Source organism: Thunnus albacares, chromosome 20, assembly GCF_914725855.1.
Source record: "Thunnus albacares chromosome 20, fThuAlb1.1, whole genome shotgun sequence".
NCBI classification, from domain to species: domain Eukaryota; kingdom Metazoa; phylum Chordata; class Actinopteri; order Scombriformes; family Scombridae; genus Thunnus; species Thunnus albacares.
Genome location: NC_058125.1, coordinates 15,423,949 through 15,438,056, shown reverse-complemented (window position 1 = coordinate 15,438,056; position 14,108 = coordinate 15,423,949). Strand labels below are relative to the sequence as shown.

The following is a 14,108-nucleotide window of genomic DNA, read 5'->3' as shown; positions in this document are numbered from 1 at the left end:
ATTTGCTGCCCAGCTCCTCCCCACATTCATTCTTGAAAGTAATATTCAAGGTATTTCTCTTGCTGGTAGATAGAGTCAGCAGGTGGCTGATAACACAACACTTATATTTTTTTGAAAGACTCAGACCAAATTCCAGTTGCAATTTTAGACATTCAAATATTTTCTGCTGCATCGGGTCTGTTTAAATGTGAATAAATGTGAGTTATTGCCCATTACACAGTGTAAGCATACATATTTATATGATGTTCCTGTGAAATCCCAGGAAGCATATTTATATTTAACTAAAACTGAAAATGGATGATGCAATTTGAACTTATGCCTCATTATCAATAAAACTCAGAAAAGATTCAATCTGTGGCTCCGAAGAGATTTGACTTTAAGAGGTAGAACTCTATTAACAAGAGCTGAAGGTATATACCATTGACTGTATATAGTTATATATAATATGGACTTAATATGCTGCTCTTGCTTTAAATGTTGTTTCCTCTGTTTGTCAATCAATTGACAAGATGCTATTTAAATTGGTTTGGAAAAACAAAGCCCATTATATCAAAAACTACACCTTTAAAATCAACTGTATCAAAAAGATTCTCTGTAACCCTGAATTCATTTAGAACTTTATTCCAAACTACATATTTTCTAAATTAGATGGTCTTTCTTTTTTGCTTTGGTCCAACTACAATATTGAAAAATACCATTTAGATTAGCTAGTTTCCACAAACAAATGCTTTTACCTAGGCCTCTTATTTTTCTGTTTCTCTCTGCATAAATATCTCATTTGGAATAACCGTGACATACTATTAAAAAACAAATCTATATTTAATATTCTATTTGTAAAACAGTTATTGAACTGAGGAGGTCGTCTGATGGGTTATTCTGAATTTTTGTCTATTTATAATATCCCTGTCACACTAAAATAATTTGTTATTGTAATGGATGCCATTCCTTGAAATTTGAATGACAACATCGTAGGAAAAAGGCTTTTTATCCGGCCCTTCAACCTGGAACAGGAACATCATCACCATCACATATGTAATCCATCACCGGTGAAGGTTTGTCCCAAATTTCTGGTGGAAAAAAGTTTGGACCTTATCTTCAAGATACTTGATCACAAACAAACCTTAAGATGTCTGTTTCAAACTTCTCCATAGATGTGATCCAGCAAAACATTATTTGCAAAAAATAAGAACATATTGACACCGACATTGATATTAATTGCTCTTTCTGTGGACTTGAGAGTGAAACAACCATACATTTGTTTTGGAGCTGTCCTTACATTGTAATTTTTTGGAAAGAATTTGCTTAATATATTCGTTGTGATATTTTCATTAATTTACTATACACTTACTATATATAAAAACAATGTGCTGTTTGAAAAATTTGTTATGATTTTATTATCTTATGAAAATTTCACAGTCACAAAAGTAAATGTAACAGAAAATGTTCATTTGATTTTTTTATATACATATATACATACATTCAGCACTCTACAAACCCCAGTGTGCATGTTAGAATTTAGTGGCATCGAGCAGAGCGGACTTGGCAGAGATGGAATATAATATTCATAAGTATGTTTTTATTAGTGTATAATCATCTGAAAATAAGAATTGTTGTGTTACCTTAGAATGAGCCCTTTATCTACATAGGGAGCAGGTCCTCTTCCACGGAGGCAGCCGTCTTTCTACAGTAGCCCACAACGGACAAACCAGACGGCTCTAGAGAGGGCGTTTTCCCACATGTTTGGATGGGGAGGGAGAGGGGAGGACTATTCATAGATATATAAAGAGAACTGGATACAGTGTCGGAGGCCTGACCCTGTTCATTCCTGTGAAAGTTGCTAAGTGGTGAAAAAAAAAAGTTGTCCACATTACTTCTGTATCTGTGGGGCCCATAAAGCAAACGCTCTACTAATGCACTACTCCTGGTCTAGCCCTCCGGCTAACTTGAAAGGGGATAAAACAATTCAATCGTCCAGCTATTCTAGATTTTTGAAATGTGATCGGACCGAACGGATCAAATTCTGATAGTGAGACGAGTCATTTCGCAGGGGCTGTGATGCTCAAAAAAAATTATCGGCTGATTTACAGACGTCTCTTTCACAATATAAATATATGGGAAAAAGTCTTTTGGGTCCAATAACATCAAGTGATGTTGTAATTGCACGGTTTGGCCTATGTCAAATTGGCTTCAAAGCCAGGGGCTTGGGGGTATTCAGTTGGTTGCAATCTGCAACCTCACCGCTAGATGCCACTAAATCTTACACACTGGTCCTTTAAAAACTCATAATATGTGTAAATTGTATAATTGTCTGAACTGCTCCTTTTAATTCTCTTTTTTCTTAATTCTGAATCCTTATTTCTTTATATTTCTTAACCCTTGGCATATATGTTTATTGGTGTTTATTATTGTTCAGGTTTGCAATTTAAAAAAGAAGAGGGAAAAAAAGCGTACGATGCCTGTACGGAAGCCTGTGAGGGGGAAGCTGGGAAACCGAAACAGGGAGCGGGGACAATGGCGGCCGGGCCTGGTGCTACTATGCAGGGCGGTAGTCCTGCGAGAGAACTAACTCTCTCTGTTCAACAAACCGGGAACCAAACTCATGTAGATCGAGCCAAAACCGAAGAGGTCACAGGTAAAAACATGACCCGTATTTATTTTGTTTTGGTTTGCTGAACAAGGCAGCTCAGGCTAACGTCGGCTAACAGTTAGTTAACATTTAGTTAGCCGACTGTCTAGCGTCAACGATTGCTTCTTATTTCTGTCTTGTTTTTTTGTTTTTTTTGTGGGGCAAGAGTTTTAGAATTTACACTTCATTGTGCTATTTAAGGACTCAATGACCTTCACTCGTGTAAAGGCAAGTCAGTGTCAGTAGGCAGTGTGTTGTTGTGGTGAAGTAATAGCTAAGTTAGCTCCTTATAGCGAGCAATGAGCTAACATCAACTTTGTATGAACACTAACACTGAATAAGCCGCAAAAGTGACAAAGTTTCGAAAAGGGATCTATTTGCACCACATCTCCACTTTTAGCTCGTTTTGACCGGAAGTTTGACAAGATACCCACCTACCCAATATGGAATAGCACTTGTAGTAACGCCAAAGTGACAGATTATCAGAATCTGGATCAGCTTTATTGGCCAAGTATGTTCATGCATACAAAAATAGATAGGTAAATGTAGAAACAACAAGCGGACAACAACATACAATGTCTATGTACTGGTGAAAACTTTTCTGTAAACTGTAAAAAGTATACAAATAGTGTGAAGATGTATAAGAGTGCAAAGAGTGCTGGAATAAATATTGCATGGGTAAAAAAAAAAAAAGTGATAAAAAGTGATACATACAGTAGTATCAGCTACCAGACACAGCTGTCACACTTATAAACAGTTAACTCAGTCACTGTGCAATAACCCTGAAACACCATAATATCTGCTTAGACCTACAAATTACATATATTTATTTTAGTCTAAAACACCAAATGTGCAGTACATTTCACTCATTACTGTATATGTAAACAGGCTGTATATACTGTACATAACCACCTACTATATGTTTGTAAAGTAACGTCAATTTTTACTTCTTTTTTTCTTCTCAGCACTATTTGCACTCCTCTCTTCTTTGCACTATTTGTCTCCTGTTTACAGTTTAGAGCTTTATTGGCCAAGTATGTTTATGCACACACATATTTATAATAATTAAACATAAACATGTCACTATTATGTACAAGCAAATGGGAGGACAAATAGATATATAAATACAGAAACAACAGGTGGATCTATACAATATATAGCAAGGTCTATACAAGTGAAACCTTTTCTGTAAACTGGATACAAATAGTGCAAAGGTGTGAAGGGTGCCAGGAGTGCTGAAGTAATTATTGAATAGGTAAAAAAGTGATATATGTACATACAATAGGTGGTGATGTTATGAGCACATAACATAAACATAATAGGTATTTTTGATCAGACTGACACGGTCACATGTAGTCCTGATTTGCAAATTTGTTTCGGGGATGTCATGTGATGCAGTTGGTTAAGTTCTTTGTTTTTGCTGATTGTCATCATGGCAAGTCCTAATGATGCCCCAAAACTATCATTTTTTATATATTTTGATAATGATGAAAGAATGGCATGCCCAGTTAGCTTTCATGTAGAGATGTTTGGAAGTGGGGCTGCAACTAACCATTATATTGATTAATCAACTGATTATTTTCTTAATCAATCAATTAAAATGTCATAAAAAAGTGAAAAATGCCTCTTATAATTTCCCAGAGTCAAAGTTGATGTCTTCATATGTCTCGTTTTGATAACTGGTTGTATATCAAAGAAAATCATTAAATTGTCACATTTGAGCAGCTGAAACCAGCATATGTTCAACATTTTTGTTTCAAAAAAATGACTGAATTGGATCAGCGAAATAGTTGTTCATTCATTTTTTCTGTCAATCAATTAATTGGTTAATTGTTGCAGCTCTATTCAGAAGATGTTTGAAACTTTTGCATGGCAAATGCAGAGATTAATACTTTTCATGACATGTTGTTGGGGTTGTATTTTCCTTTAAATGTTGTCCATATTTAGTTAAATGACTTTCCCGAAAAGGACTGAGAGGAGAACAAATCAGTGTAGAGATGTGGCAAGGCTGTAAATATCTGTAACATTAAGAAAAATAACTAAATACAAATAAGATATTTTCAAAAAAACACTGTTGCATCTCTTTTCAGAAGCAGAGAAGCAGAGTCGCATGGCTGCTTTGCTGGAGAGGCTTCATGCCAAACACAACGCTTCACGGCCATGGCAGGAGACCAGCAAAGTTGTGCGTCAGGCGATGGTGAGACATCTTTTATGTGACAGAAATGATTACTTTTAATGCACAAAGCATTGCTGTAATCCTAAACTCTATTCCCTGTCTATTAACCCAAAAGAGACACTACCACCATGTTCAATATACTCTACATATCTAGCAATTAATCACTTAATTGCACAGACAAGTAGGTATGTTCAAAACTTACCCGCTGGGCCAGTGAAACTACAGTAATGACATTTAAATATCTGACCTATCGTGCTGACTAAGCCAGTAAAAACATTATCAAATCTTGATGATAAAGCACCTTTCTCTCTTCTTAGCAGTTTTCTTACTTTCTGTTTTTCCTCACACTGTGTTCCAGGAGAAACGCGGTATGATGAATGCTGCAGGTCACCAGCTCCTGCTCACCTGCCTAGAGACCCTGCAGAGAGCGTTGAAAGGTGAGACTGTCAAATCACAGAAAGGTGAAGGAGAGAAGGGCAACACTTTTTAGAGCATGTTTCTTTCCATCATTGGATAATTTCGGGGAAACTTGACTGTATTTGCTTTGAGAGTTATGCATGCACCTAGTCACATTATATGATTTTTAAATGTTTTGTTCTCCTCTGCCCTTCTCTTTCAGTCTCATCTCTGCCCTCCATGACAGATCGTCTAGAATCCATCGCTCGACAAAACATGTGAGTTTTCACCCTTTTGTTCTGGTTTTTTCATCATCTCACTGGGTCTCTCTCAACTATAACTGATTCAGAAGTTAACCCTGAGCACAGGAAATAGAGTAGAATGGAGGATGAAAGGTGTTCAGATTGATCATATGTCTTTTTTTTTTTTTCTAAATTGAACTATGATTCGGGATAAAACACACCTTTCTGCTTTTCCTGAATGGCTGAGTGGGCTTCTCACAAAACACTGAGTTGTTTTTACTCTTATGATTTCTTATTAATTATCCAGAGCGGAGTCAGAATGCAACGTTTGCCAATTCCATATGCTGACAATTTGTGCAGAAACCATTTTAAAAGTGATAAAATGAAAATGAGGTCACTCGTCAGCTGGTATTAAACCACATAACAACCACAATGAAAATGAATGAGATTTTTTTTCTTGTCTATACAGGTTGGGTTCCCACCTTAGCCCATCAGGGACTGAGTGCTACATCACATCAGACATGTTTTATGTGGAGGTGCAGCTGGACAGTGGTGGGCTCTTAGTGGACGTCAAAGTGGCTCATCAGGGAGAAAACCCTACGGTCAGTCTAACTTTGATACGGCACTACAGCTCAAGCTGAGACAAAATCAGCAAACTATTTTTCACTCCTTTGATTTATGTCCATTCATGCACATTGGTAACGATGCAAGTTTGTTATCAAAATGTATTACATCATTCTTTTCTTAATTTGTTGGTCACAGAGCTGCCCTGAGCTGATTCAGCATCTAAGGTGAGTAGAAACTGCACACTCCACTCTACAGTATCATAAGCAGCATAGACTGTATAGTTTAGGTTTTCTTATTTCGGTTTTGTGGACTGATCCAGCTGCCCAAACCACATTTTCTCCTGCTCATCATTAGGGAGAAGAACTTTGAAGAGTTTTCTAAACATCTGAAAGGACTGGTTGACCTATACAAGCTCCCTGGAGACAAGTAAGTAGTAACTATGGTTGTGTCTGGTCGAAACTAGCCTAAAATGTGTGTAAAATGCGAAAATCTGAGAATTTCTAGAAAAATAATACATGATTAAAATGTCAAATCTTAATTAGTACTTCATTATAAGGCTATAAATACAATCAATTGCCTGGAAGGGACACTAATGGTGAATCCCAGAAGCCCTGATAAAGAGACAATGCTGCATTTCTTTTAGATTGCTATTGTTTTTGTGTCAGTTGTATCTAATAATCTCACTTTATTTCTGTCCTCTAGTAAATTGAAAACCAAGATGTATATAGCACTGCAGTCTCTAGAACTTGATCTCACCAAGATGATGCACATGTTTAGGTAAGTTCACATATAATCTTTTTGTCACCTTCTCCATCTCTCTTCTAGAGTGAGTAATTTTAACAGAATTAACAGATGTAAGGAGTCACTGCTCCTGGTAAAATACGCTTTTATTAGTAATGTCAATTAATAAGTTGGAATAAGAAGCCTGATTTGAGCATCCTTCTTTGTAATTCTTTTATAAACTTTTTTATTGATGTGTTTTTTAGGTTGGCAACCAATGCCAATACTGTAGAGACTATTCTTCATGGCAGTGTGGGCCTGCTGACAGCCAGGAGTGGTGGCCATCTTGTTTCTCTTCAGTGTTACGTGTCCCCTTATGACATATTTGAGGAGGGAACAGGCTCACACCTCAACTTAACAGACACCAATGGTAAGTTCATGGGGGAAGTGGACAAACTGATAAAAGACTATTAGAAGGATAAGGATGAGATTCAGCCATTTGGCATATGATTTGACTCATGTGTGACCTTTGTCACTTATATCTGTGTGGACACTTTGATTTTCTTTGCAGTGCCACACTCACTTGGTGTCAGTGTTTCTGTCACAATTGAGGGAACCTCTGCCGTCTACAAGCTCCCAATTGCTCCTCTCATCACTGGATCACACCCAGTAGACAACAAGGGGTAAGTACCTCTCTTTATATAGGATCTTATAAAATCCTGTATACAGCAACCTCTAAATTTGTGTAAAAGAACTACCAGAGTGCTAAAGATTTATCAAACATGTATAAATGCACCAATAATATTACTTATCTTAACCACAAATGTGCTCTTGCACAGCCATGCTTTGACATATTCAGGCAATCATCTGAGGGTTGTCTCAGTGTCAGTATAGAGTATAGGTAGATAAAGACAGAGACAGGTGGCTGATGAGTGTATATTTCGTTTGTTTCAGGACACCTTCCTTTTCTACTGTGACCAACTCCAACTGTGTGGACCTGCCAGCTTGTTTTTTCCTCAAGATGAACCGCCCCATGCCTTTCTCACTTTCCTTCATTCAGAGGCTTGGCAATGCTACTTGTGAGTTTCAAGGACTTCAGAAATAATTTAATGATTTCAAATGGTTTATATTTTCTCATAACATAAACACTATTTTTAAAAAATAAATACATATAAATGTAACAGTTGACATTTTCCAAAGCATAGCATACATTAATCTCCAACCTTCTACCTAAATTCCATTCATTTCACAAAAGTTCACCTTTGGTGAAAATGGTCATTTGACTTTTATTTGTTTGAGTTAGTTGGAATTCAACCTTTCTCCATTTCTTCCCCCAGCGATCCCAGTGTTTGAGAGTTCTCCCAGCCTTTCTCCTCTCTACCAGTTAGTTGTCCAGAGCCAGCTCCAGCTCCTGGAGGAGGGCAGCACCACACCGTTGCCATCACACAACATGCACTTCTATTCTGTGAGCAGACAAACACAACACTTTCACACATACATCTTTTACTGGAACTGCAAACAAACAAATTATTTTTGGTAGTTTTTAAAGTTTTTAAAATGACATTCATGGTTTTAGATTTCAGCACTTTCCTTCCTTCATGACAAACAGTTACATTCAGGGAAAGAGAAAACATTGAATAAGTAAAAGGAAAAGATACACACATGGAACACAAACACCAAATTTCAGATTGATAAACTGCACAAATCGCTTTTATATAAGAAAACCACTATCTTCTTGCTTTTACAGGTGTTGCCAGATCAGCAGCACTGTTACTTCCTGAATGGTGATGCCCCAGTGCAGGATGGTCATTCTCTTCAAGGAGCATTGGTGACAAAGATCCCCTTCCGCCACCCGGCACAGGTGCCACTCCTGCTGGATATCATACGGCACCAGGCGGCCTATAACACCTTAATTGGCAGCTGTGTTAAACGAACTTCCATCAGAGAAGGTATGTATCTTATTTCTGACTTACGGTATTTGATCAGTCAGTGACATGGACTTGGTGATTTTTATGTCTGATATATTAAATTACTTTTGACAAGTGTTGCATCTTTGCTTTTGTACCCTCAGACAGCGCAGGCCTGCTGCAGTTCGAAGTATGCCCTCTTACCGATTCAAGTTTCAGTGTCTCTTTCCAGCATCCTGTCAATGAATCATTAGTCTGTGGTGAGTTCCTGCTTCTAAAAGATCCCAATAATCAAGTATATGTAGATATTACTTGAACAGAATTTTTTGCGTACTTGTGATCAGTTGCAGTGTCATTCTGTTGCTAATCTGAGTCTTCTTTCCCACCTGACATCTTCCTCTAGTTGTAATGGAGGTGATTGACTCCAGACAGGTATCCTGCAAGCTATATAAAGGACTGTCAGATGCTCTGATCTGCACTGATGAATTCATCACCAAAGTGGTCCAGAGGTGAGACTGTTATTTCCTCCTTAATGCATAAATGTGAGCATTTTCATTTTTAGTAGTAATGTAGGTAATTATTTCCTCCCCCTCATAGATGCATGTCCATCCCTGTAACAATGCGGGCCATCCGAAGGAAAGCAGAGACCATCCAGGCAGACACTCCTGCCCTCTCGTTGATAGCACAGACAGTGGAGATCATGGTGAAGAATAACCTGCCACCTTCTGGTTGTCCCACTTACAACATAGCAGCAGGCGATGTAAATAACCCTATGGGACTGCCTGGGCTGACAGGGGGAAGCACACCTACTGGTGGTGGTCCTCCAGGGGGACCTAATTTTCCAGGTCCAATCACTTCCCTGTTTGGGGTTTCCCAGACAGAGAGGCAAGGGGAGTGTCTAGCCCAAGGTGGGGTGGCTGGGCAGCAACAGGTGCAGCAACAACATCAGCAACAACAGCAGGGTCAAGGCCATTCAGATGACTACAGCAAAGTCACCCAGAATCCAATACTGACTAGTCTGCTACAGATAACTGGAAGTGTGGGTTCTAGTCCCAGCTCCCAGAATGCACCACAACCGCACCAAACTCCACCCCCAACCTCATCCCCTGCCAGCAACACCAAGAATCACCCTATGCTTATGAACTTGTTGAAAGACAACCCCACACAAGATTTTGCTACACTGTATGGTTCTAGTCCATTAGAGAGACAGAATTCCTCATCTGGCTCACCACGAACAGACAGCATGGGAGGAACGTGCCCTGGAAGTAGCACAAAAGGGAAGAAGAAGCGTCCACGGGGGACAGAAAAGGGTGGCGTGTTGCCTGGAACTGCTGCTGGTGGTGGAGGTGGTGCCTTAGGCATGAAATCACAACAGCCATCTTCCATGTCACAGCACCACCAGCACCATCCAGTCACACATGAGGATGATTTCCACCGTGAGCTCCTCTCAATGGATGTGGATGCATCTCAAAATTCTATCTTTGATGTTAACCTGACTGGTGATGGCTTAGACACTCCCCACAGCATCACTCCTGCTCCTAGCCAATGTGGAACCCCACCCTCTGGCCCCAGCATGCCTTATTCACAGTCTCATGTCCAGTCTCAGCAACAGCAACCACCAGGTGCTGTACAAACTCGTATGGTACGCCTTTCTAGCTCTGATAGCATCGTGCCAGATATCACAGAAATCTTGTCAGATTTGCCTGAGCAAACAGGCAAAGGCAGCAGTGGGAGCCATGGTCAGCATCCCATGGGCAGTGGTGGGGAGGATGGTGGCCCCTTAGGTACCCCTATTCGGGACTCCTCCAGCTCAGGTCAAGGCAGCGCAGTGTTTGACACGGCTGACATTTTCAATACCAACAGCAATGAGAATCCTTTTACAGATGCTGCTGAACTGATTGCTGAGGCAGCTGCAACTGCAGCCACGCCCACCAGCGATTCCTCTTCCACTAACTTCTTCCCTGATGCTGCTGACTTCAACTCTGACCTCCTGACTCCAGGTCATGGCTTCTCTCAGAACTACTTTGATGACAGTTCTCCAAGTGCAGATGGAGACATGGACCTAGTCAAGGGTTTTGGTGGAAGTAGCCAGCAGAACACTCCTTCAGGTACACCTCAGAATCCCACTCCACATGGACAGAGCACCCCAGAGCCCTCATTGAAGGACCCTTTTGATATGGGGATTGTTTTTGGAGGCAACAGCGGTGGTGGTAAACCACTTCTGGGGCAAGCTCCCGATTTGGGAGACACACATGGTGGGGGCTCCCAGAGCCCCCTCATGATAGGCCTGGGACCAGCATGTGGTGACTTTAAAAGTGCAGAACCCAAAGTGAAACAGCAGCAAGGACTCATGCGGCCAAAGGATGAGAATGGGGGAAGCGGAGGGAGCAGCTCTGGGATGGGTAGCATTTCAACAGAGGGCAAACAGGTCAAACGTAGCAGGACTCCATCTAGTGAAGGAAAGTCTAAAGATAAGCCACCCAAACGCAAAAAGCTGGACCCTGATGGGAAGTCTCCCTCTCACAGCTCAGGCGGACGGCCATACACGCCTCCTAGTGGTGGCTCTGGCTCTGGGGGAAGCATAAGTGGAGGAGGCTCCAAGTCTCCCGGTAGTTCAGGACGCTCGCAAACGCCTCCTGGTGGTGCCACCCCTCCAATTCCCAAAATCACAATTCAGATTCCAAAAGGCACCATAACTGGGGGGAAAACTTCATCCCATAGTGGATACACCTCTAGCAGCTCAACCACAGGCAGCACAGGAGGAGCAGGTGGAACCAGCAGCAGCAAAAGCCACCATTCTCACTCTTCTTCCTCTGGGAAGATCAAGTCCAAGGAAGGCTCCATGACACAAGGCAACAGCTCCAAGCCAGGGAGTGTTGGAGTAGGGGTTGGAGGTGGGCCATCCCAGTCTAAAGGCTCTTCTCAGGGAATGGGTGTTGGAAAACCAGGATCATCCCCAATCACCAAACATGGGATGTCTGGGCCAGGAGGTAGTGGAAGTGGTATTGGAAGTAGTAATAAAATGAAGCCTCAGGGGGGCAAGCCTTCTGGGTCTCTTATGAATCCCAGCATAAAGCCCAACATCTCCCCTTCTCACTCCCGCTCCAGTAGCTCTGGTGACAAATTGTCCTCCCCGATGAAAATGCAGCAGTCCCAGGTTCCAGGAACACCTCCTTCTTCTAAGGCTAAATCGCCAATGGGCTCAGGAGGTGGCAGTTCTGGAGGATCAAAGTCTTCTTCTGGTGGAGGTATCAGCTCCCAGAAACCAATGGGTGGAAGCTCCTCCTCTGGTTCTACATCTTCCTCATCATCCTCCAGCTCCTCCTCTTCATCTGGTTCCATGAACTTCTCTGGAGGCTCCCAGTCTCAGTATGTGGGTGGTGGAGGTGGAAGTGGAGGAGGAGGAGGGGCAGGAGGAGGGAGTGGAAGTGGAGGTAGTGGTGGAGGAGGAGGGGGTGGAGGCGGAGGAGGTGGAGGGGGTGGTCAAAATAATGCCAACAACCCCAACGCCAAAGGGAAGTCTCCCAGTCGAAACAAGAAACCCTCTCTTACAGCAGTCATAGACAAACTTAAGAGCGTAGGTGGTGGAGGAGTGGGAGAGGATGGTTGTGAGGTTGGTCCACCAGGAGGGGGAACTGGTTCTGGATCAGCTCCTGGAAGTGTTCCCAGCAGTGGACCTTCAAACATGGGTCCTTCCAAGCATGCCACATCCTCCCAAAGTGGGGAGTATAAGCGGGAAAAGTCTGATAAAGAGGGAAAAGCAAAAGTGTCTGTTTCAGTGGGAAACAGTGGGGATAAAAAGCTGATGGACCCAAAAACAGGAGGGGTGGGCACGACCGGTCTGGCCAAAATCATCATTAGCAAACCTGATGGAGGCTCACCTAGCATCAAGGCCAAAGTGACCCTTCAGAAAGCAGGGGAAGGATCTGGTGAGTCTATGCGTCCTCAGATTTCTAGCCTCAAAGCTTCCCCCCTCTTCAGTGGCTCAACTCCCAAGCATGACCGCTCCTCACCGAGCCACAGCCGCTCACCAGGATACACCCCACTCAACCACGACAGTGAGAGCGAGTCGGGCAGCAGCTCAGTGGCAGAGAAGTCCCACCAAAACAGTCCAAGTTCAGACGACGACCAGACCATGCGCCCTCTTCCCCCCCAGGACTACATGAGCTCCATCCCCCTCAGCTCAGGCGAGAAGCACAAGAAACACAAGAAGGAGAAGAAGAAGCAGAAAGAGAGGGAACGGGAGAGAGACAGAGACCGAGAACGGGACAGGGAGAAAGAGAAAAAGAAGTCATCCATGTCCATTGGGCCGTCCTCGCACCCAATAAAAGCGGACAGCTGGTCACGGTCACCCATCTCAGCCTCAGAGTCATCTTTGTCCATGCTGGGTTCAGAGCGTCCATCCCGGCCAAGCCCTATGTATATGAGAAATGAAGATGATGACCTCATGGACTCAGCTCTCACTGGCAACCTTTAATTTTATTTACCCACATTATTTTACTGGCACACCTTTTTAATACATGCCTTTTAAGAAAACAATTTAATTTATTTAACTCAAGCCACAAATTAGAAGTGGATATAAGGATATTGTGGCTCCCTGAGTGACCATTGACCTGTCAAAGCTGTATTTTAATGTCATATTTTACTGTTTGAGTATCAGTGTATAATTGGGGATTGGGATGTCAGTTTTATATGAAAGCTGATGTTACACATTCATCAAAATCCATCTTCAGAATACCAACTTCCTTGATCTTCATTGAGGAATTGGTTTTAAACAGTATATTTTTCACAGAAATTGACGTTATTTTTTATCTTTCTGGTGATGTCAGAAGTTCTTTGCTGTCAGTAAATGTTGCTGAAATGCTGCTTATTTCATGTCCTACTGTTTATATATCATTGCTAGACACACCAGAATGCCACCATCCTATATGTTGTCAAAATAAGTATGTTTAAAAAGTATTGTAAAGCAAGAAGGGTACAGTGTTCAGTTGCCTTGTTTTTCAGATACAACTGGGAATTTGTAGATTTTGATACATTTTAAATTGTGTAAATTAGTATAGGTAAAAAAGGCGCTGCAGATGATGATGATGATGATGGAGGAAAAGAGACATACTGGTAACTTTTTTAACTGTAGAAGTTTTGGAAGCCTGAAATAAACATTTCACTTCTGGAAAAAAATTCTGTCAATTTTCTGGATTTTTTGAGAACTTGTGTAGAGTTTCGAGTGTTTTTATATCTGTATTGCAGTTGGACACAGCTATAAAGCTACACTAGGTGGCAGCAGAGTATCAGGCTGCTCCATCACCGGGGGCAAAATTACATGGTATTCAGAACCATGTCACCATCAGTGACGAGTCACACACTCTCAGAGGCAATGCATAGAGGTTAAATGAATTTTCACACCTTTTATTCACAGGTAGTATAGAAAAACATTTGTGAAATTATGATGCAACTAGGAGGTCAAAGCAGAAGGA

The 14,108-nt window shown here is 41.5% G+C and overlaps 1 protein-coding gene across 1 annotated transcript; it reads left to right on the top strand.

Moving 5' to 3' along the window:
* The first annotated feature begins 2,469 nt into the window (after positions 1 to 2,469).
* Positions 2,470 to 13,812, top strand: med1 (mediator complex subunit 1). The gene is made up of 16 exons (XM_044337490.1): positions 2,470 to 2,632; positions 4,717 to 4,823; positions 5,161 to 5,239; positions 5,422 to 5,476; positions 5,910 to 6,042; positions 6,203 to 6,231; positions 6,362 to 6,433; positions 6,710 to 6,784; positions 6,994 to 7,157; positions 7,299 to 7,410; positions 7,682 to 7,806; positions 8,065 to 8,192; positions 8,475 to 8,676; positions 8,799 to 8,894; positions 9,038 to 9,143; positions 9,232 to 13,812. Exons 1-16 carry the CDS (start codon positions 2,512 to 2,514, stop codon positions 13,109 to 13,111), a joined length of 5,484 nt encoding a protein of 1,827 aa, XP_044193425.1. The 5' UTR covers positions 2,470 to 2,511; the 3' UTR covers positions 13,112 to 13,812.
* Positions 13,813 to 14,108: the final 296 nt, after the last annotated feature.